Source organism: Oxyura jamaicensis, chromosome 3 (genome assembly GCF_011077185.1).
Source record: "Oxyura jamaicensis isolate SHBP4307 breed ruddy duck chromosome 3, BPBGC_Ojam_1.0, whole genome shotgun sequence".
In the NCBI taxonomy this organism is placed as follows: domain Eukaryota; kingdom Metazoa; phylum Chordata; class Aves; order Anseriformes; family Anatidae; genus Oxyura; species Oxyura jamaicensis.
Window position 1 is genome coordinate 118,491,118 of NC_048895.1, and position 23,484 is coordinate 118,514,601.

General features: G+C 44.3%; 1 protein-coding gene across 6 annotated transcripts; it reads right to left on the reverse strand.

The window, feature by feature from the left end:
• Positions 1-530: 530 nt before the first annotated feature.
• ZNF512 (zinc finger protein 512) lies at positions 531-23,425 on the reverse strand. Of its 6 annotated transcripts, none has more exons than XM_035321542.1 (14): positions 23,289-23,425; positions 21,635-21,693; positions 20,925-21,133; positions 14,664-14,756; positions 10,621-10,707; positions 9,273-9,397; positions 8,822-8,908; positions 7,783-7,881; positions 7,389-7,556; positions 6,011-6,205; positions 5,226-5,327; positions 3,830-3,892; positions 3,266-3,364; positions 531-2,814 (listed from the first exon to the last, which is right to left on the reverse strand). In XM_035321542.1, the coding sequence occupies exons 1-14, from the start codon at positions 23,307-23,309 to the stop codon at positions 2,515-2,517; spliced, it is 1,707 nt and encodes a 568-aa protein (XP_035177433.1). In that variant the 5' UTR covers positions 23,310-23,425; the 3' UTR covers positions 531-2,514. The 6 variants fall into 6 exon arrangements, with proteins under 6 accessions (XP_035177433.1, XP_035177430.1, XP_035177429.1 ...); XM_035321539.1 differs by having other exon boundaries at positions 10,621-10,704; positions 14,664-14,753; positions 23,175-23,343; XM_035321538.1 differs by having other exon boundaries at positions 14,664-14,753; positions 23,175-23,343.
• Positions 23,426-23,484: the final 59 nt, after the last annotated feature.

Consider the following 23,484-nt stretch of genomic DNA (forward strand, 5'->3'; position numbering starts at 1 on the left):
TTGCTCAAATAGAATTTGTAAAAGCAAGGCCAAGTTTGGTAGTATATGATTTTTGACCTGGATTTGCAGAAAGCTAGGCTAACTGAACTGTTAACAAAGGAGTGAACAATAGATTCACGAGTGCTTAAGCAGTATATCTTAGCATAGTAGGCTGTAGGGCACTGTTGTATTCATATAGGGTAGCCTGCTTTAGTCCACCTACAGTAGGAAGCAAGTGCTCCTAGACAGATCACACTCCTCAGAAATAGGGAATTGTGCTCGTGCAGAGAGCCACAAACTATTACCAGCTTGAGACAATCCAGCAAATGAAGTGCTGTAGCACTGATGGAGCCGAGTATGAACAGATCATGGATGGGCTGTTGGATAATTATTTTTCTCTATATGTATACATGCCATGTTTTGTGAGGGAATACATTGTTGAGGTAACTCTACAAAATCCACAAGCTTGTGAAGAAGTATACACATCTAGAAAACAGGGCTGGTTAGTAACTCATCAGTGACAGTAAACAGGAGTCTAGACTGACATCCACTAAGAAAAGCCTCCTTTAATTCATGGGTTTATCTTGTTGCCCATTTATTGGGCAGTAATGTAGTAAACGTATGGTCAAAGTACAGTTCTGTAGAATGGAGTACAGAGGAGAAATGGGGTGGAGAACTGAACATGCATGACAACCAAGTGGGCAGGCTGGGGTGTTGTGCAAGTAGGGATGGTGCCAAGAACACCACAAACCAAACAAACAAGAAATCACTTTCTCACACTGGTAACATTTTATTTTGTCATCTTCTGATCTTGGCCCTTTTGCTCCAAGCCTTCTACACCCTGTACAGAAGTCCACGTATTTATAGTTTGAGTGCAGCACTGCACACATGGTGACAACCATTTCCAAAAGGCAGTGTGTAACTACTGTATGTAAATCACAGTAGAGCACTGCATGCTTACTACTTCCTGACTGCTTTGCTTATTACATGGAAGAGGCAGCTCTTGAAAACACCATACAATGTTTCCCATCATCACAGCTGATGTGATTCTGGTAATAACACATACATATAAACCTGCCTATTCACCAGGCATTGCAATGGCTTCCCTGTGAATTTCAGTGCCAGATACCAATTTTGGTAAACAGGAAAAATTCAAAGGGAGGCAACATGTAGCCTATTTTCCTGCCTGCAAAACTGCAAGGAAAAAGTCAAGTTTTACAACTTTCTGGGATAGTGGATCTTTGGATAACAGAGATTCTGTAGAAAATATTCTGTCAAAAGATGGAGTAGCGTTGCTTGTGCTGCTTCTTACTATTTCTGTAACATCTGTTTAATCTCTGGAGCACAGGAAGATATTCCCTGTGACCCAGAGATCATATCATGTGACTTTACAAAAAAATGAACCCTCTTTTGACCTTTTCCACACAGGAAAGCCACTGCTAATCTACCTCATCCATATAAAGGAAGCAGTATTGAAAAAAAAACAGGTGATGTAAGATAAGACATCTACAGTGCTCACTTGCAGATAAAAGGATGCTATGGGAGTGTGGGCATGACGAAGAACAACACACTGGGGCAAGGCAGTTCAGTGGATTCCACGCTGCACCATTACCAACACCGCAACTGTAGATATGCACCATCTTGCAGCAAGTTTGCTTCCCAGTTGAGTCTGAAACAAGCTGTCTTCAGAAGACCCACATAGGCCATCATTTTACATTGTCAGGTGGTCCCCAAAAGGCCAGTGAATCTCCAAAAGGCTGGAGAGTATTTATTCTGCACTGGGTGGGAAAACCTTCCTTATACATTCAATGTCCAGTACTAAAGAAGACAGATACCAGGGGAGTGTCAGGTTCCTGACAAGGGAGATAATGACGTCCCATCACTTCCAAGCAGACCAAAGCTCATATGCTACTGTCTGGTGCCACGGCTAGACATCAGTGCATGAATTACAGACAGTGCTGTGTGCAACAGATGGGAGCAGTAAGGTATTTGCTCTTCTGTGGTATCCTTGCTGACAACAGATAGGACAGCTAAGGGGCAAACTAAAGCCTTTGTGTTCTGCATGGTGCTGCTTAGTTTTCTGTGCATACTGTGCAAGAAAGGTTCCTCCCTTAAAGGGACCTAAACACTGTGCTAGTCAGATGCTTACAAGGAGAACTGCTTAGAAAGAACCCTGGTCTCACCAATCAGGAAGATGACAAAACAGAGCTGCTGTGCTGGAAACCATTAAACAATTAACTAATGTGACCCAAACTGAGACTGCAACCAGAGCAAAAACCACATGGGGTACACAGCTAGTCCCACTGTTCATGGGAACTACACCAGGAGAGGTTGCTTCTGTACCACAGCTTTGGTTCATAGTTTCTCACAACTGACCAGATTCAACAGTTTCAAAATCTAGGTCACAGAACGGAATGAAATCACAGTTCCAAAGGCATTCAGTTGCTTATATTAGTGCTGTGGGTTATGAGACTGACAGAAGTGGGGCTTGTAACTGAAAAGCTTTAGGATTACTCTGTCCCTTCTTCCAGGGATTTATTTCCGGCCTCGCTTGTGGCTGGATTTTGGAAATTTGGCTCTCTGTGCAACTTGGGGCTCCCCCTCCTCACTACTCTCGCTCTCGTTGTCTACCCGCCGTGGACGACCTCTCTTACTTCTCCTCATTTTCTCAGCTCCAGCGCTGGAGAGCTTCTTGGCAGCCAGGGACCCAGTTCTCTTCTTTTTGCCCCGGGTCAAGGGATGTTTCTTCCGTTGCTTCCTCTGCTCTTCTCTTTGGCGGATTTTCATTAGCTTCTCAAAGCTTTTCGTGGTACTTGTGTTCACATCAAACCAATCCTAGAGGGTTAGAAGGCAACAGGTTGGTACTGATGGTGGAAATAACATACAAAGACTATCAGAGCTTATAATAAAGGTGCCTCTGTGGGACAAGGGTTGTTGAAATGTGAGATCTGGAAAAGCAAATGACTAAGACAATTCTCTGTTATTTGAAGTTCTTCCTAAGGTGTCACTGTCTCAGAGGTGTCATATTTGATTTAGAAATTGGCTGACTAAAGTTAGGGAAAATGCTGAAAAGCTGAATTGAACAGCAGCAGCTTGGGACGAGACCTATGACAGGACACAACATTTGCTCCCCAGACCAGCACATAACAGCTATGAACCCAGGTCCCTGTTTAGAACAGTAAGCAAGGAAAGAATATAATAGGGCAGGCATCTAGCATTTCCTTCCCAAGACACCCTCCTCACCCTCAACAAACAGGTTTGAGGACTTCAATTCTGCCTGCCTTACCTCAGCATGCACAGAGTTGATGTGATACTTGACCCCACTCTCTGAAACGAATTCTTTCTCACACAGGAGACACTTGTATTTGCCAGCCACAAAATCTCCCTGGCAACAAAACAAAAAAAAAAGAATACATTACCAATCGCTGCTTAGGAGGCTGATACACCTGTATATTGTACTTCAGTCTTTCTCAGCGGTAAGAAGTAAAGTCTCGTATTCATACTAGACTGTGCTTTATCTGTAGAGCACTGACATTATTGACCAGTTATATTCGCAAAGCATAGAACTGCCCTGTGAGATGTTGTAAGGTCTCGAGCACTGTATTTGGAAAAACGTTCTTATAGCTGTGAAAATACAGGTAGGACTGCAACTTCACTAAAATGCATGCCATTAAGATGCTCCCTCCTTCCTTCAGACAGTGTTTGCAACGGCAACCTCATTAGCACATATGGAAGCACTGAAGTTCTGAGGAATTCAGATTAGATGGCAGGACAACAGCTTGAACAAGGAGATATCTGATGGACAAAGACAGTTAGGATGTTAAAAGATGAGTACAGGAATGCTACCAACCAAGGTACATGTGCCAAGATGAGATTTGAGTCCTGAGACACTGCCATATACAGATTCACAACCCTGAAACAGAAAAAAAAAATACCAAATGTCAGTATCAGCGTCAGCAAAACTCTATTTAGAAATCACTTCTTCCTGGATAAAAAAAGACACTCTCTGGAACAAAATTCCCAAAGGGCTGAGAGAGGTAGAGGAAGGTAGACAAGTTGTAAAGAGAAGAAAGCTTCTTGTAAATAAGACCTTCAAAAGGGACTTAAGATTTCAGTAAGTTAAATGTTTCCACTTTCTGAGCACATTCAGACATAATAAACTGACTTCTGTCACAGTTACAATCACTCTCTATCTAAAGCCTGAGTAAAATCGTAAGAGTTTACATTTTGCCTAAAAGGCAGCAAAGATTCATTTGAACAAAGTACAGGGGCAAGTGCAAGACTCTACAATCTCTCCTGCCCTCATCTTGTATCTAGTGGCATAGAACAGAAGTATTGTATCTAACATCAATAGTCCCAGTTAAAGGGCAACTTTAAGGGCCTAACCCATGTGGGTTAGGTATCAGTCTCGGGATACTAGAACTTGCTCAGCCAGCAGCCCATGATCTGAAACAGAAGGTTAGGTGCAAGACATGCTTCTGGGTTACTTGACAGTGAACTAGAACAGCTGCTTTCTGGGGTCAGCTCCATATAAAACATCATGCTGCAATTCTTATACTTGGAAATGGCACAAGCCTGAAAACTGGGGAGGGAGATCTGAGAGTGGGATAGGGATGGGATAAGTCCTGTCTCTGTATCAAACCCAGATGAAAGCCACACTACTGACCCTTGACTATCTAGCAGTATGCATCACATGCATCGTGTGCACTACTGGTTTCTACCAATGTGGCCATTTCTTCTCACTGAATCTGACTGGTGACCGCTGCACAAGATCGTAAGAAACTATGTGCATATGCATAAGCAACCCTAGACCAGGATGCCATGCGTGAGTCTTTCATAGCCCATTTCAAGCTTTCAAAGTAAAACTAAAGTGCTGTGCCAAAGTTCCTTTAATCTCAAATTTTTGTCTCTACTTCTCCATCCATTCCTCCATAATCTGCTAGACAGCAGGAGCCTATCATTTTTCCACTGCTCAGTCACACCTTCAAATGGACCAGCACCTAGCTGGATGTGAAAGCTGCATCAGTCTGACACAAAGGTACCAGGTCTGAAGGGGACAAACACATCACCAAAGGGTTCATCCCTAGGGCAATAGTACAAATACTAACTGACCATACTGAGATGAAGCAGAACTTGTCTCCCACAGAAAGAGAGACAAACTTCAGTTTCAGGGCTGTGGAAAGCTGTAGGCTCATACAGACCTACCATCTGCCCCCTTTGAGGCTTCAGAAAGACTTAAGGATTACCTGATTTGGACAGTGGACTCTTCGGTACATTTTTATCTCCGTTTTCCATTTGCACAGCACATCTTGACTAAATGTGGGCAGTCCAGGACGAGTGTATTTCAGCTGAGATGAAGAAATGGAATAAAAAGCTGGAAGCAATGCTAGCTACACATTGTGACAAGCACATTCCTTTCTCTCCCATTTTTTTCGACAGGAGTGCTATTTCTTTTCCTATTCTAACAGACAAATTCTCAATAACCAATCTTCTCCCTTCCTACTGCTTTTAAAAGCATAACTGAATCTGGAAATCCCCTATAATACCAGAATGCAAAACTTCCCACACCTTTGACTACAATTCCTTCAAACGTACTTACCCCGTTAAAATCATGAATCATCCTTTCCCCTTGGGTTTCCCTTACAGTCTAAGAGTTGTTGCTCCTGGAGACTGCGTGAAGCCTGACAAGCTATGAAATACCACTGCATGGTGGCAGCAATTTGCAGCCTGATTTGTGAGCAACGTGCTGCCTATAACTGCTTTCACTGCTTGTGCCCATTGAAAATTACAGCTCCTATAGCAATAGGACTTTAAAGTCATTATAACCTACACCACAACAATTGCTAACGTAGCAATACCATAATCTAAGATCAGAGAGGGCAAAACCTGACCTCTTCCACAAGAAATTACTTCTTCAATATTAATTTCCATGGGCCATTAAACACTGGCAACTTTGGGTAGATACCAGTGAAAGACTCATCTGATAGGCAGAAAGACTCAAACCCTGTAGAGTGTTTTTAAGGCCTTGTACCTTCCGATCATCTGGAATCAAGTCCTGCAGCACTTTTCTCTTGGGCCACTCTTTGGCCAGCTCTTCTCCAGCTAGCTCGTGGAGGTAGTAGATTGCCACCTTTGCAGATCTCCTCTGAACTCTCCCTGTATTATTTGGCTCCCGTTTTATTTCCTTCAGGCTTTCTGTTCTTCTCTCCTCGTGGAAGAAAGTGACCTGCAATGAAGGCCAAAAAAAGGTGAGCCTCATTCACCAGTTCCTATTTCAGCTACAGGAAGTATTATGAATTACTCTGCCAAATCCCTCAAAAAAAAAAAAAAATATGCTGAAGCAGCTGTGGTTCACTGACAGGAGTGCATCCCACTGCCAAGACAGACCCCAGAATCTACTCAGGGACACAGCAGTAGGGTTGAAGTAGAAAGTTTCATGCAGCCACTGGTCTGGAAAGGGTAACACATCTTTCGCTGTAAAATTTGCGTGGACAAGCATGGTATTGCCTGTTCTGCTTCAGCGATGGGTCTTCTAAGAGCAAAGAACAGCAGAATAGGAAGCTCTCAAAAGTTACATGTGCATTGGTTTTGGTTGGGATAGATCTAATTATATTCACAGTAGCTTATATGGTACTCTATTTTGGATTTGTGACTAAAGCAGTGTTGATAACACACCAATGTTTTAGATATTGCTGAACTGTACTTACACAGCATTAAGATATTTTGTTTCTCACACTACCCCACCAGTGAGTAGGCTGCTGGCATACAAGCAGCATGGGGGGGAAACAGCCAGGGCAGCTGACCCCAACTGAACAAAGTGATATTCTGTACCATGTGATGTCCTGCTCAGCAAAAAAAGCTGAGGAGAGAAGGAGGAAAGGGTGGATGGGGGGAATGTTTAGAGCCATGGCATTTTATTCTCAAGTAATCATTACATACGAAGCTCTGCTTTCCTGGAGATGACTAAACACCTGACTACTGGTGGAGAGTAGCGAATGAATTCTGTATTTGTTTTTGCTTGTGCACACAACTTTTTCTTTACCTATTAAATTGTCTTTGTCTCAATCCATGAGTTTTCTCACTTTTACTGTTCTGATTTTCTTCCCCATCCCAGCAGGGGTGGGTGAGTGAGCAGCTGTATGGGCTAACCCACAACAATGTTAGCATCGTTCTTCCATGGAGCAAAAGCCAAGCTGCCAAGTTTACTGCTGACAGAGACTTACTATTAAAAACTTCATTCTAGTTACAAAGGAACAAGGACAGAATACTACAGAGATACAGGAAAATGCAGAGATTTGCTATCTCTAATTACCCACCCAAGAAGCAGACAGAAGCCTACGTGAGTCTCAAGTATGAATGGTCTGAATTATCACAATGCTATCCTGATAGCTATGGTAATTTGCACTTACCGGCCCATGCTTAGATCGGAGATGGTAGACAAGACCTGCCTTTGATTTGTATGCTTTCCCACAATGATGGCACTTCATTGCCATTTTCTCCAGCTCAGAAGCAGCTTTCCCACATTTTTTAACATGATATAGGTATCCCATTATGCTAGTGAAGCTGCCTGTGCAGCCCTGTCAATGCAGAAGGAAAAACACATGGAACAAATTCCTTCCTGTTGCTTTCCTGGTAATGCATCATCCCTCCGAAGTCTCTCATGTCTTAAAAACATTAACTAGAATCTTGAAACAAAGCCATCTTTTTCCATCATCAAAAGCATATCCAGCAGAACTTTCATAATATTATATATTCATACATCTGATGTTGTTCAACTTAAGATACTTCAACAATGCAGCTTACCTCCCTTGTACACTTTAGTTTTCCCATACGCTTCAAAACCTTCCGAAGGCGGTCTCGTTCAAGCTGTTCATCCAGTTCTCCTCCCTCCTTCACAACTGGCTAAGGCACAGCAGAAGGATGAAAGAAAAATACAGGATGCTCAGCATTTATACTGAAGGAAAGCTTTTAAAATAATCAAATCCCTGCAACTTGTGATTTTACAAAAGTGTATTTAATACGATGATCCCAGAAAATCTGAATTATCTTTAAGAGGAGTAAACTGTCTGAAAACCACGTTGCAGATAGCTGTGTATGAACAAAGCCTTGAAAAGACATGGTCTCAAACTACAGTTGCTGGTAAGGACATGGTTGGGTATTTCTATAATTACTTTTCTCCCCTTCTGCCTGTGGAAAATATTGACTCGCACCACTATTGACTTGCACCAGAACATGATACTTGGCCTCTTTCATTTACTAGTACAGCTGTAGCTTCAGAAACCACAGTACTGATAACTATGTAAATATAACACTAATGAATTTTCTAAATCTTACCCAAACTCCTGAATAACCTTTCCAAAAGTTATAATGTTTCTTTAAAGTAAGAGCAAAGAAGAAAACCAGAATGAAGCATTTGTAACTTTACAGCAAATAGGTAAGAACTAAATACCTTTTTTCTGCTTTTTTACCTTTGAACTTGGTAAAGAACTAAAATCTCATCTGGTCTGCTCTGGATGCAGAAAACTTTCTAGCAAAAAAATGAAAAGTGCAGTCTAACGAGTAATGAACTTTTTCTGATTGAGAATGCCTTTTATGTGTGACATATAACCAGCCTAAACAGAAATTAATCTCTTCTTTCTACGATGCAGCATCCCTATCTTTTCTGGTAACGTGTTACAGTTTTTCCAGATCTCCAATCTTAAAAGAATGATAATAGGTAAATGAGAATTGGGCACCTACAACATTTGCAAAAACACAAAATATTCCATTTCTGTGTGCAGCAGTGAAGGAATAAAAGACTATCTTGCCTGTAAGACTTTCAGATGCAGAGCAGTCATGTTACCTGATTGTTATGGTCTGCCATGACATGGTATTTCATCCCTCCTAAAGACTTCAGCTGCTTCCCACAGTGATGACATGTGAACATTTCCTACAAATTAAAAAGGACATGGTATGTGTAACTGCAAATTAAACAAAGCAGTGGGAAAGTCTCTGGGAGAAAGGAGCACAAGAGCAGAACATTTTATTCAGGCCTGGTAATTGCCCATTATGAACAGAACAGATTTTACAGAAACTAAGATTTAGGGGAACAATGAAATACGTATGCCTCTATTCACTACCATAAAATTCCATCAACATGCTGAGCAAGAAGCACTACCTGCAGCTTCTTAGAGATGTATAAAAGGCTCTTGCTTAGGATTAAACTTGTTTTAAACGCAACACAAAAAACAATGTGCAGGCATTTATACCAGTAATATGAAGAGAATACAGAAAAAAATCTCTCTTGTCCTCACCTGCCTGCAATTTAACATATGTTTCTTCAGTCCTTCTACAGTCTTTCTCACCACAGCCCGGCATGTTGGACAGGTAACTCGACCTTTGTCCTGAATTTCCAAAGACCACTGCTCTTCCATACTACCTGTCAAAACAAATGATTTGCAATAAAACGGCAAACGCGAAATCTTTTTCCGTCAGTATGCACAATGTATCCTAGAATGAAATGAATCACATGCTACCCAATTTGTATCCTTCTACACTTCAACAGTTTTAGTTAATTTGCAGCTTTAAATGTGTCATGTGACAAGGCATACATCTCTCTTTTTGGAATATAAATTGATAAAAACTCCTAACGCTATCATCCTCGTGTGAACAGACTTCTGTTTGTTCAGCAGAGATTTTTCCTTCATTTATTTTTATTACACAATTACTTTCACGTGTAGGTTAAACTCTTCTTTTGGCAAAAGGCTTTTGAAAAAGTAGGCACAGATGTGACTGAACAATTTTGGGACAAAATCCATGGTTCATTCTACTAAATACATGTTTAGAACTTTACTTGCGTTAGACTGTGGTTTTGGCACTAAAAGTGAACACAATTGCAACACCACACCAAGCCACTCAATGGCCAGGGGAAAGTACCCTGTGAGGCATGGCTTTCAGTTCCTGGTCTCTTTTTGAAATGTCATGCACTCACTTTAGCCAAAAGGATTATGAATTACTGAAACATGGTCTGGGAAGAAAGTGGCTTATGAAACACCTACTTGAATTCTTATCATAAAAATATCTAAAAGCTTTTCTGCTTGCCCAGAATAACAGGAAGGGTTTGTCTCTCCTCAGTGGTTAGCAGAAAAGTCTGCAAGTCAAACAGCACTTGGCAGAAAACTGCATAGTTAATGAGTGCTGTGAGCTACGCATACACTTGATGAGTAAAGGCTACAGTGTTAATTTTCTAGCACAGACTTCTTCTGTCTCTGGCTACCAGAAGAAATGATATGGCAGCAACAGCTTAAGTTTTTCCTGTAAACATATTCTGCTGAATAAAAAAGTACAAATATTTTTATAAGTTTTGCATTGAAATTATCTAAACAGAATTCTTAGTTCAAGAATGATTCCTCCATCACTGTCCCATTATGCGATTTTTTAGGGTTAGGCCACGCAAAACTCTTTTATCAGGCAGCAGGCAGTCCCTCCAATACTGCTCTGCAATCTTGCAGCAAGATAGCAGCCACTTCTTTCCTGTCAACAGCAAATTGAACACCAAAATGGAAACATTAGAAACACAGATGTTACACAGACTCAACTGATAGAATTACACTTATCTCTTATCCACTTTATAAACCATTCTGAGCAATTACTCCTTCTTACCTGTGCCATAGGCTTCTGGTTCTTTCTGAACACAGTGGCCTTTCGTCTTAGAGTTTTGTTGTGCTCCAGCTTGCTGTTTTTTTCCTGCTACAACAAATAAGAAAGACCAAGAGACTTAAATTCCGTGAGCCATCTTGAAAAAAAGGAGAGCTTAGCTAGCAGTTTGCTATTCAGTCTGCTGTCTCAAACTTACATGTTCAGACAACTCAGACATGTTCAATGTTTTTTTTTTTTTTTTTTTTTTTTTTTTTGAAAATCCATAAAGGAATTTAAAGATTATAAACTCTTCTCCCTGTCAAAACCCATAGCTATTTACAGCTGCAGTCATTAGTCTAATCCAGATATGTGGGATCTGTGGCTGTTGATATGCAAAGCTTACAGGATGGGAACTCTTTAGACTGAAACACATCCTCTGTCTGGAATATGGCTAAGCCAATCTAATGAGTTGTTGGTAACAAAACAGACAGTCCCATTCCTCTATTCACTGTTTTGTCTTTTTCAAAAGTATGACGCTGTTGGTCCCTATGCGGCTTTTGATGTTATAAAGCCCAAATCCTTTTCTGAAGAACCAATACCTAGATTTTTGTCTTTCATCCATGCTAATATTTCTACCTATAGTATCTTTTACACACTGTATTTCATTCACTTTTAAAACGTTTCTGTAATGTCACAACCACTTTCAATTTAAATCTTTTCTCTCCGTTTTGTGTTGTCTACATACTTCATATTCTTTAGACTGGTGACAGAATCAATAGAATTGAATCTAGAACACACTGTGACCCCTCATTCAATTCTTCTATTTTACAGAACACAGGATTGTTAAAGTTGAAAGGGACCTCCTGAGACCATCCAGTCCAACCCCCATGTTTAAGCAGGCTCAGCTAGAATAGGTTGCCCAAAACCATGCTCAGTCAGGTTTTCAGTATCTTCACAGGTCAAGACCTCACAACCTCTATGGGCAACCTGTACAAGCGTTTGAACAGCCTCAGCAAAAATGTGTATTCAGTGTGTTCAAATAAAATTTTGTGTTTTAATTTGTGTCCATTAACTCTTGCCCTCTCAGTGGGCACTACTGAAAAGAGTCTGGTTCCCTTTTCTTCATTTCCTCCCCTCAGGTATTTATACACACTGGTAAGATACCCCCCTGAGCCTTCTCTTCTCCAGAATCCCAGCTCTCTAAGCATCTCCTCATATGCTGGCTCACAGTCAGTGTACTGTCCACCAAGATGTCAAGGTGCCTCTCTGAAGAGCTGCTTTCCATCCAGTTAGCCCCTGGCATGTGCTTATACATTACCTTATTCCTGCCCAGGTGCAGGACTACGCAATTCCTCTTGTGGAACCTCATAAGATTCCCCTCTACTTAGTTCTCCAGAATGTCCAAGTCAGTGTGAATGATAGCACACCCATCTGGCCTACTAGCCACTCTTCCCAGTTTTGTATTGGTGGCAAACTTAGAGAGGGTGCAAAATGTCCTGTTGTCCACTCAATTAACTGAAGTGTTAAACAGTACTGGCCCCAGTATTTATCCTGGGGTACAACAGTAGTAACTGACCACAATCCTTCGGGCCCAGATTTTCAACTGTTTTTCTGTCCACTTCACTTACCTAACCTGTACTTTGTTAGTCTGTCTATGAGAATGCTGTAGGAAACAGCAACAAAAGTCTTACTAAAGTCAAGGTAAACAACATCCTCTGCTCTCCGTTCATCCACTAATTTAGTGCTCTCATTACAGAAGACTACCGGATTGATCAGGCGTGATTTCCTCTTTGTAAATCCATGCCAATAACTCCCAATCACAATCTCATCTTTCAAGCAATTGGCAATGCTTTCCAGAAGGATTCTCTCCTTAACGTTGCCAGTAACTGAGATGAACCTGACTGGCCTGTAATTCTCTGGATTATCCTTCTTTCTGACCTTGACGACAGGAATGATACTTGCTCTCTTCCAGTCTTCAGGAACCTCTTACAGTCACCACGACCTTATAAAGATAATCAAGAGTGGCCTTGCAAAGCCGCATAGAGGAAAAGGATCTGGGGTGTTGGTCAATGCTTGCCTGAACATGAGCCTGCAGTGTGCCCAGGTGGCCAAGAAGGCTAACGGCATCCTAGCTTGTATCGGGAATAGTGTAGCCAGCAGGACAAGGGATGTGATCATCCCCCTATACTCTGCTCTGGGGAGGCTGCACCTCAAGTGCTGTGTTCAATTTTGGCCCCTCACTACAAGAAAGACATCAAGGCCCTGGAGCATGTCCAGAGAAGCTACGAAGCTGGTGAAGGGCCTGGAATCCAAGTCCTATGACAAGTGGCTGAGGGAACTGGGGTTTAGTCTGGAGAAGAGGAGGCTCAGGAGAGACCTTATCGCTCTCTCCAAGTCCCTGAAAGGAAGTTGGGGGTCAGCCTCTTCTTGCAGATAACCAGTGATAGGACAAGAAGGAATGGCCTCAAGTTGCGCCAGGGGAGGTTTAGGTTGGAAATCAGGAGATATTTCTTCTCAGAAAGACTAGTTAGGCATTGGAATGGGTTGCCCAGGGAAATGGTGGAGTCACTGTCCCTGGGGGTGTTTAAGGAAAGGTTGGATGTGGTGCTTAGGGACATGGTTTAGTGGGTGATATTGGTAGTAGGGTGATGGTTGGACCAGATGATCTCGGAGGTCTTTTCCTTTATGATTCTATGAATGACATCAGCCATCTCTCAGCACAACCCATCAGGCCACATGGAACTTCGGTATGTCCAGTTTGTTTAAATTCTCTAACCTCATCTTCCTCTACCATGAGGGCAAGGGTTCCTTGCTCCTGACTTTTCATCTGGTCTCAGGTGTCGGGGATTCCTGAAGTATGGTTTAACTGATAAAGCCTGAAGGAGAGGAGTCAGTACCTATGCCTTTTCCATGTCATTTGCCACCAGTTCCTTGTCTCTATTCATAGAATACCCAAGTTGGAAGGACCATCAAGTCCAACTCCTGGTTCCAGATAGGACCACCTCAAAATCAAATCATGTCTGAGTGTTGTTCAAATGCTTCTTGAACTCCAGCAGCCTTGGTGCTACGACTACTTCCCTGGGGAGTCTGTTCCAGAGCCCAATTATCCCCTCAGTGAAGAATCTTTTCCTGATATCCAACCTGAACCACCCCTGACACAGCTTCATGTTGTTCCCTTTGGTCCTATTGCTGGTGCCCAGCGCCTACCCCACTACTCCTACCGCCCTTGAGGAAGCTATAGACCATGATGAGTTCTCTCCTCAGTCTCTTCTGTAGGCTGAACAAATCAAGTGATTTCAGCTGCTCCTCATGTGTCTTCTCTAGACCTTTCACCATCTTTGTTGCCCTCATTTGGACACACTCTAATAGCTATATATCCTTATATTATAGCGCCGAAAACTACAGACAGCACTCGAGGTGAGATTACATCAGCACAAACTAGCGGGGGACTATCACTTCCCTTGACTGGCTTGCAGCGCTGTGCTTGATGCACCCCAGGATCCAGTTGGCCCTTCTGGCTAAAGGGCATGCTGCTGACAATTTGCCATTGATCAGAACCCCCCAGATCCTTTTCCATGGGGCTGCTCTCCAGACTCTCATCCCCCAGTCTGTACATATAACCAGATATATTCAGCAGTGCATGCATGTTTTACCTACTTTACTTGTAGAAAGTTTTTTTTGTCTTTCACATCCTTCCCCAGATTCAAGGTTGGCCTTGGCTTTCGTAATGTTATCCCTGAAAGATTAGACAGTAACCCTATACTTGTCTTGTGTTACGTACTCCTACTTCCACCTCTTGTACACTTCCTTTTGCAATTAACCACTGTTTAACTACCCTAGACTGTTCTTCCCCTACTTCCTACTTTTTTCCACCCTCTGATGGACTTTAAGAGAGACAAATCAGAATAATCGTCACCCACCGTAAAATAGACACTACTCATCAGTATCCTACAATATACACAGAATCAGAAATAGAGTTGGAGGCTATCAGAGGATAGCATTTGGGCAGAAAGGAAGTCTGAAGTACCTGAAGGTCTGTTACTAGGAATTACAGTTATTTATATTACCAGAAGTCTTCTGCTTCTTCTTAGGAGAGTCTTTAAGATCTTCATCTTCCCCTTGCTCAGATTTCCTCTTGCCTTTCAAAAGTACTTCTCCTGCTAACAAGCAAGAATAGAAATGCTTCAGTCTTATTAAGACTCAGCCTGGATAACATCTTTGTGTCTGTCTGCTGCCTTAGTTTCTTCTCATATTCAATACTTCTGAAGAAAAAAATAGTTTTTGTGAGGCACTTGGACACCAGTGTACTAGATATAGCCTTCTGACTCAGCAACATTAGGCACTCCATGGCCTGCAATCCTCCCATACAGACGACATGGAAGAAATGGTGCCATAGCATGGTTTGGGGAAATTGTACTCCTCATGAAGAGAGGAACAGACGGTGCTAGGTTGTATCATAAAAAGCTCAACTACACATAAAAAGGCGAACAGAGAGACAATAGCAAGTGGGGAAACATGAATAATGTCCTGTCTACCCTTACTATTTCCTAGGCTACCAAAGACCTGAAAAGTTGGAGTCACTCAGACCTCCCTGTGCACACATGCACACAGAAAATAGTGAGTCATGCATCTCTCCATGAGCACAGAGAAGTACAAAAGCACAATGGCAAGCAGGGGAAAACAAACTGGCAATTCAGAAAAACAGACAACTTCCTCCCCGGTCTATCCCAGGAGATTCACCAGCCCCGCTGCTGAGGTATGAAAACCACCAAGATGAGGTAGACTGGCGTGGTGGTGAGTGTGGTTTTAATGCCTAGGATTATGGGACACATGAACACAAGAGAAGACCATTTAAGTATTACACATGACATCAAAGGATGTTTAGGGGTGGTATCAAAGACAGGGAAAGGGAGGGAATGATGTGGGGAGGAACACATGGGAAAACAAAGGAATAAGGGCATAAAAGGGCCACCTGCTTGTAAACATGCGGTTGGTCAGCATACAAATCTGCCCATGCCTCGCACTGAATCAGCAGAGTTCCTGGGTGCTAGACTCTGAGGGACTCTGTATTCTGTATGCACGTGTTTGTAAGTGTCTGCAGAGAGGTCTAAATGCCAGCAACTGAAGTGACACCACAAGTCATAAGGGCCAGTGTGTCTGTGGTGTCACCAACTGGAGAGAGAGTTTGTGAGCGTGTGTGTAGCAGCAGGGCCAAAGGGCAAGATCACAGTGGAAACAGGCTACCAGGACGAATGGAATCCCAGACAACTGTCAGACAGTAGAATCTGAGCCTGTCTGTAAGGATGTCTACACCAGCAACCGGAGTGGCTCCGTGGGCTTCAGGAGATAGTGTGTTCATGTACTAGCAACTGGGAAGACCAAGATGCAGAGACCAGCTACTGAGTAAACTTAAGCATCTCTACACTAACACATGCAGAGTGGGGAATAAACAAGACAAGTTAGACGTATGCATGCCTGCAGGGCTATGGCCTCCCTGGCATTATGAAGATGTGGTGGGATGGCTCTTGTGACTGGAATGTTGGAATGGAAGGATACGGACAAGGACAGGAAGGGGAGGCGAGGAGGAGTGGTAGCCCTCTATGTCAATCAGCAGCTGGAGTGCATGGAGCTCCGCCTGGGGGCAAATGAGGAGCTGACAGAGTTTATGGGTAAGGATTACAGGGAAAGCAGGGACGGAGGACATTATAGTGGGAGTGTGCTCTAGATCACATGATCAAGAAGACCAAGCAGATGAGGTCTTCTATAGACAGATAGAAGCAGCCTCACATTCACAAGCCCTGGTTCTCATGGGGGTCTTTAAACACCTCGGTATCTGTTGGAGGGATAACACAGCAGGACATAGGCAATCCAGCAGGTTCCTGCAATGTACTGCTGACAACTTCCTTCTCCAAGTGATAGAGGAGCCAATAAGCAGAAGTGCTATGCTGGATCTCATTCTCACCAACAAGGAGGAGGTGGTAGGGAATGTGAAGTTCAAGGGCAGCTTTAGATGCAGTGACCATGAAATGGTGCAGTTTTGGATTCAGAGGTAGCAAGGAGGGAGCACAGCAAGCTCACTACCCGGAGAGCAGGCCTTGGCCTCTTCAGGGATCTGCTTGGTAGGGTACCATGTGACAAAGCCCTGGAGGGAAGAAGGGCCCAAGAAAGCTGGTTAATATTCAAGGATAACCCCCTCGAAGCTCAGGAGTGATGCATCCCAACAAAGAATTAGTTGGGCAAAAAATTGGGGGTTCTGAAGGACAAAAAGCCTGATATGAGCCAGCAGTGATCGCTTACAGCCCAGAAGGCCAACTGCATCTTGGGCTGCATCAACAGAGGAGTGGCCAGCAGGTCAAGGAAAGTGATTGTCCCCCCTACTCTGCCCTTGTGAGGCCTCACTTGGAGTACTGTGTCCAGGTCTGGGGCTCCCAGCATAAGAAGGAGGTGGGTCTGTTAGAGTGGGTCTGGAGGAGGGCCACAAAGTTATCAGAGGGCTGGAGCACCTCTCCTGTGAAGAAAGGCTGAGAGAGTTGGGGATGTTCAGCCTGGAGAAGACTCTGGGGAGACCTCACTGCAACTTTTCAATACTTAATGGGGGCTTATAAAAAAGATGGAGAGCAACCTTTTGCTTGGTCAGATAATGACAGGACAAGGGGGAATGGTTTAAAATACAAGAGAGGAGATTTAGATTAGATGTTAGGAGGAAATTTTTCACTCAGAGAATGATTAAGGCACTGGAACAAGTTGCCCAGACAGGTTGTAGATGCCCCATTCCTCGAAGAGGTCATGGGCCTCACTGCCCATGGTAGGGGGGATTGGAACTAGATGATCTTTAAGGTCCCTTCCAACCCAAGCCATTCTATGATTCCATGAAAAATGCCAAGAGGTCTGCATGGATGAACTGGCCAAACTTAAACTGAAAAAGAAGGGCTACAGAGAGTGGAAGCAAGGAAAGATAGACTGGGAGGAATACAGAGACATTGCCTGAGCAGCCAGGGATCAGGCTGGGAAAGCCAAAGCCCTATTAGATTTAAATTTGGCCAGGGACATCAAGGGCAACGAGAAAGGGCTCTATAGGTACATCAGTGATAAAAGGAAGACTATGGAAATTGTGGGCCCTCTTCAAAAGGAAACAGATCATAGAATCATTAAGGTTGGAAAAGGCACCAGGTCCAACCTTTCCTTGAACGCTCCCAGATGGCCTGGTCACCTGGAATGTGGAGAAGGCTGAGGTGATCGATGACTTTTTTTTGCCTCAGTCTTCACCTGCAAGAGCTCCAGCCACATAGCCTGTGCCGCAGAAGGCAAAGGCAGGGACTGGAAGAATAATGCCCAATGTAGGAGATCAGGTTTGAGACCAGCTAAGGAACCTGAAGGCACACAAGTCCATGGGACCTGATGAGATACATCCATGGGTCCTGAGGGAACTGATGGATTAAGTTGCTAAGCCACTATCCATCATACCTGAGAAGTCATGGTAGTCCAGTGAAGTTCCACTGACTGGAAGAAGGGAAACATAACCCCCATTTTTAAAAATGGAAAAAAGGAAGACCTAGGGAACTACAGGCCAGTCTCACCTTTGTGCCCGGCAAGATCATGGTGCAGATCCTCCTGGAAACTCTGCTAAAGCACATGGGAAATAAGGAGGTGATTGGTGACAGCCAACATGGCTTCACTAAGGGCAGATCTCACCTGACAAATCTAAGATGGGGTCACAGCGCTGGTAGATAAACAAAAAGAAACTGATGTGATTTAACTGGATTTGTGCACACCATTTGACACTGTCCCACACAACATTATCTCTAAATTGGAAAGATGGATTTGATGGATGGACCACTCGGTAGGTAAGGAACTGGATGGTCTGACTCAAAGAATTGTGGCCAATAGATCAATGTCCAAGTGGAAATCAGTAATGTGTGGTATTCCTCAGTGGTCAGTATTGGGACCAGCACTATTTAACATCTTTGTCAGTGACATGGACAGTAAATTTGAGTGGGCCCTCACCAAGTTTGCTGATGACACCAAGCTGTGTGGCATGGTCAACATGCTGGAGGGAAGGGATGCCATCCAGCAGGACTGGGACAGGCTTGAGAGGAGGGCATTTGCAAACCTCAGGAGGTTCAACAAGGCCAAGTGCAGGGTCCTCCATCTGGGCTGGGGCAATCCCAAGCACAAATGCTAGTCTGGATGGAGAATGGATTGAGAGCAACTCTGCTGAGAAGGACCTGGGGGTGTTGGTTGACAAGAAGCTCAACATGAGCCAACAATGTGCACTTGCAGACCAGAAAGCAAACCATACCCTGGGCTGCACCAAAAGAAGTGTGGCCAGCAGAGCGAGGGAGGTGATTTTTCCCCTCTATGCTGCTCTTGTGAGACCCTTCCTGGAGTGCTGTATTCAGCTCTGGGGCCCCCAGAACAATAAGGGCATGGAAGTACTAGACCAAGCACAGAGGAAGGCCACAAAGTTTATCAAGGGGATGGAGCACCTCTCCTACAAAGACAGGCTGAGGGAGTTGGGGTTGTTCGCCCTGGAAAAGAGAAGGCAATACGGAGACCAGAAGCAGCAGTCTTCCAGTACCTAAAGGGGGGCTAAAAGAAAGCTGGGAAGGGACTCTTCATCAGGGAGTGTAGTGATAGGACAAGGAGTCATGGCTTTAAACTAAAGGAGGGTAGATTTAGGTCAGATGTAAGGAAGGACTTCTTTACTCTGAGGGTGGTGAGGCACTGGAACAGGTTGCTCAGAGAAGCTGTGCATGCTCCATCCCCAGAAGTGTTTAAGGCCAGTGTAAATGGGACTTTGGGAAACCTGGTCTAGTGGAAAGCATCCCTGCCCATGGCAGGAAGGTTGGAACAAGATGATCTTTAAGGTCCCTTCCAACCCAAGCCATTCTATGATTCTATGAAACAGAGTACCTAAGTCCAGCTACAGGAGGGATCCACACAGAGATACACAGATATGTTTTTATACATATATCATAGAATCATAGAATATCCTGAGTTGGAAGGGACCCATAAGGATCAAGTCCAACTCCTGGCACTGCACAGGTCTACCCAAAAGTTTAGACCATGTGACTAAGTGTACAGTCCAGTCTCTTCTTGAATTCAGACAGGCTTGGTGAAGTGACTACTTCACTGGGGAGCCCGTTCCAGTGCGCAACCACCCTCTCAGTGAAGAGCCTCCTCTTGATGTCGAGCCAAAACTTCCCCTGCCTCAGCTTAACCCTGTTCCCGCAGGTCCTGTCACTGGTGTTTATGGAGAAAAGGTCTCCTGCCTCTCCACTCCCCCTCACGAGGAAGTTATAGACCGTGATGAGGTCCCCCCTCAGCCTCCTCTTCTCCAGGCTGAACAGGCCCAGTGACCTCAGCCACTCCTCGTAAGTCCTTCCCCTCTAGGCCCTTCACCATCTTCGTCGCCCTCCTCTGGACACTCTCCAACAGTTTAATGTCCTTTTTGTACTCTGGTGCCCAGAACTGCACACAGTACTCGAGGTGAGGCCACACCAGCATATGTATATATAAAATGCTTTTTTCCCCCTCATTAACATGTCTTCATCCTGATCAGCCAGAGAGGGAAACAGGATGGATGCCATCGCTGTTGTTTGCATGAGTGCTTTGAGCATGTATGTTTGTATTAATCTGTGTGGCTGGCTGTATATACATATGTTGCATGTATGTGCTTGTACCTATGGGATTAAATGCTCAGTCTTGTTACTGGTTGGGCCTGAGAGCATGGAGCTGTAGCGACGTCACCTCGCTGTAGCGAGGTCACCTCTATCAAGCTACCAATTTTGGCTCTCTCTGCAATGCGATGGAATACAGATTTTGGTTTAGAGAGGAAAAAAAAATGCATTACAGAATGAAAAGCCACATGGGAAGTTTGAGATACGGTTCTGAAGTCAGGAAATCTAAATGTCCCTTCAACAAAAGCTCCCATCCACTCCACATCAGAAAAACCTTAAGTAACGAAAGTGGGAAAACAAATCAAAGAAAAACATGTGTTGCTTTGTTCTATTATTAAAGTTCTCACAGCATATTCCTGAATCAATTGCCAGAACCCCTACATATCTCTCTTCTACAGATAAAACTGCAATCAGTCACAGAATCATTACTTTTAAGAGACAAGTCACTCAGAAGTAACTGCATAACACCAGAGAATTTTACCTATGTTTCTGCAACAGAGGAAATTTGTCTCTCCTAACACATAAGCATCATTACCAAGCTTGTAATTTGTGGCTGAACTGCAGCATGTCTTTTCCAAAATCATCAAATCTCTCACAAAAGAACTGAAGAGAAAACCAGTTTCGCATTGAGCAAAGAGTGTTGAGTACCTTTTTTTGCTGAAGATTTGTTAATGCTGTTTTTTATGCCTCTCATTTCCAACCAGTAAGCAGGCCTGCGAATGGTCCGCTTGCTTCTGGACTCTCCACTTCCGTTCACTTGACTCTTTGGTGAGCCAGAAGAAACGTTGCTGGTTGTCTCATCATAATTACTGTTCAGTTCTAGGACAGTAGTTTCCACCTCCTCGAATTGCTTAGACCTGGAAAAGATCACCTTGAAATTATTTATATATATATATATACACATATATATATGCAACCATAACGACTTGACAGACAACATTCCTTTCATCTTCCCAAGCACTCTAAAAATTCAGCTCACGTCACCGAATATCTTGAGTTTTGTACACTGGAAAGTACTAACAAGGCAAAATGTAACAAGTGGTATTATTCAATACTGTATCTTTTAGCGTTTGACATTAGAAAGCTACCCAAGAACACTAGAAAAAATAAATAAAAATTCACCCTATCTCAGCATTTCAGCTTACGGATTAGGCACCAGCTCATCACAGTTTAAAAATAAACATTTAAGCAACCAGTGTGGATCTCACAAGATCCTCATCAAACAAACAAAACAAAAAATGTTGCAGCTCTTACATTTAGACAACTATGTAAAGACCAGATATAGTTTTTCAACAGGAATCTTTTACTTCCTCCCCCCCCCCCCCCCCAGTGAAATTTGACATGAAACGTTCACATACTTTTTATTTCCCAGAGACCTCCTGGCTTTCTGTTGTCTGTGATGCACAGGCCTGGTATCCTAACGAAGTAGAACAATTCACATTAGCAATATAATTTTTCTTCTTGTGTGCTTGTTTTCCGACTAAACACAATCACCTGAATTTTAAGGATGTGCATACCATCCTTTGGCAACTTGTGTCTTTGGCAACCAGAAACTTGTTCTGGAGTGAGGAACCCTTCCATTTCCAGCTAAATTAGAACTGTAATCAAACAGGGATGAGCTCCTCTCTACTTCCCAATCATACCTTTGGACTGGGGCATGAAGGAGTTTTCTTGGTCTCCAGTTAATTCAGTGGTACCAACTTTCTACCTATGACTTACAACATCACGATAGTAACTTCCTGTTTTTTCTACAGTGCTTTTTTCCTTAACAATTCTTACATTTTCCATGCCAAGGATGTTGCCTCCAGTCACTTTCAAGTTTTCTTTCCATTTTTATCTTAATTGTTTTTTCATATTCCATCAGTTATTGTTTCCTTTATCCACATCACAGAAACTTTTTTTATTTAACAAAGATTTTTCGTCATTTACTGATTGCTACTTCTTATGCTCACAGAATGGTTTGGGGTGGAAGGGACCTTACGATCATCTCATTCCAAGCCCCCTGCCATGGGCAGGGACACCTCCCACTAGACCAGGCTGCTCAAAGCCCCATTCAACATGCCTTAAATACTTTCAGGAAGGAGGCATCCACAACTTCTCTGGGCAACCCGTTCCAGTGCCTCACCACCCTCAGAGTAAAGAATTCCTTCCTTATATCCGAACTAAACCTATGTTTTTGTTTTGTGTTTGTTTGCTTTTGTTCTTTTTGTTGTTTAAAGCCGTGACTTCTTGTCCTAACACTACACTCCCTGACAAAGAATCCCTCCCCAGCTTTCCAGTTTCAGAGCTATGTAGGAGGTGTTAGTAAAAGCAGGAAGTGTCCCACATTACCACGACTATCCCTAATCCCAGAGGAAAACCCCTGGGACCTGGGGCAGGTATGACAGGCTTAGCACCTTTTAGAGGACTCCCTGTTTCAGTTACCCATTTTCATTTTATTCTCTGTACTTCACAGATAAATAACGGTCTCCTACAATAAAAGCCTTTCAGACAAAACGCACGATCAGCGCCAGAGGAGCCAGCAGCGCGCTGCTGCCGCTCTCGCTCTCGGCCGGACAGCGCTAGGCACAGCAGTCCCGCAGACGTCCCGCTGCTGCCGGGCTCCAGGCTTTCAAACAGAAAGCTCGCGACTGCGCGTCGCGGGCCTCTCTCCCGGCGGCCCAGAGCGGGTCCCGCCTGCTGCCCGCCCCAACACTCGCTCTGGGACACAGCCCCAGCCAGCGGGCGGCGATGGAGGAACCGGGCCCGCTCACCAAGCAGAGGCCCGCGCCCGGCCGGGGCGCACCGCGCCGGACCTCCTCTCTTTACAGCCCAGGGCCCAGCAGGACCCTCGGGGAGAAGAGGAGGTGCCTCCGCGCCCCACCGCGGGCTGTTCCGGTGCCGCCGGCTCGCTCCCGCCGCCGGGCTCCATCTCGCGGCGGCTCCCGGCGCCGTGCGCGCTCCCCACAGCCCGGCCGCACGTCCCCGGGGCAGCTGCCGACGGTGCTGCTGGCGAGGCCCCCACGGACTCACCGAGCTGCCGCCACCCCTCATGGTGCCGCCGCCACGTCAGCACGCGCCCCGCACGCACGCGCACGACCGCGAGGACGCTCCTTCCCGGCCGCTTCCGGCCGCCTCCTCACGGCGACCACCGGCCCCGAGCGCCGCGGTGCCGCGCCGCCGGCTGCCGTCAGGCCGCGATCGGGCCGCCCCGTGTGGGGAGACCGCG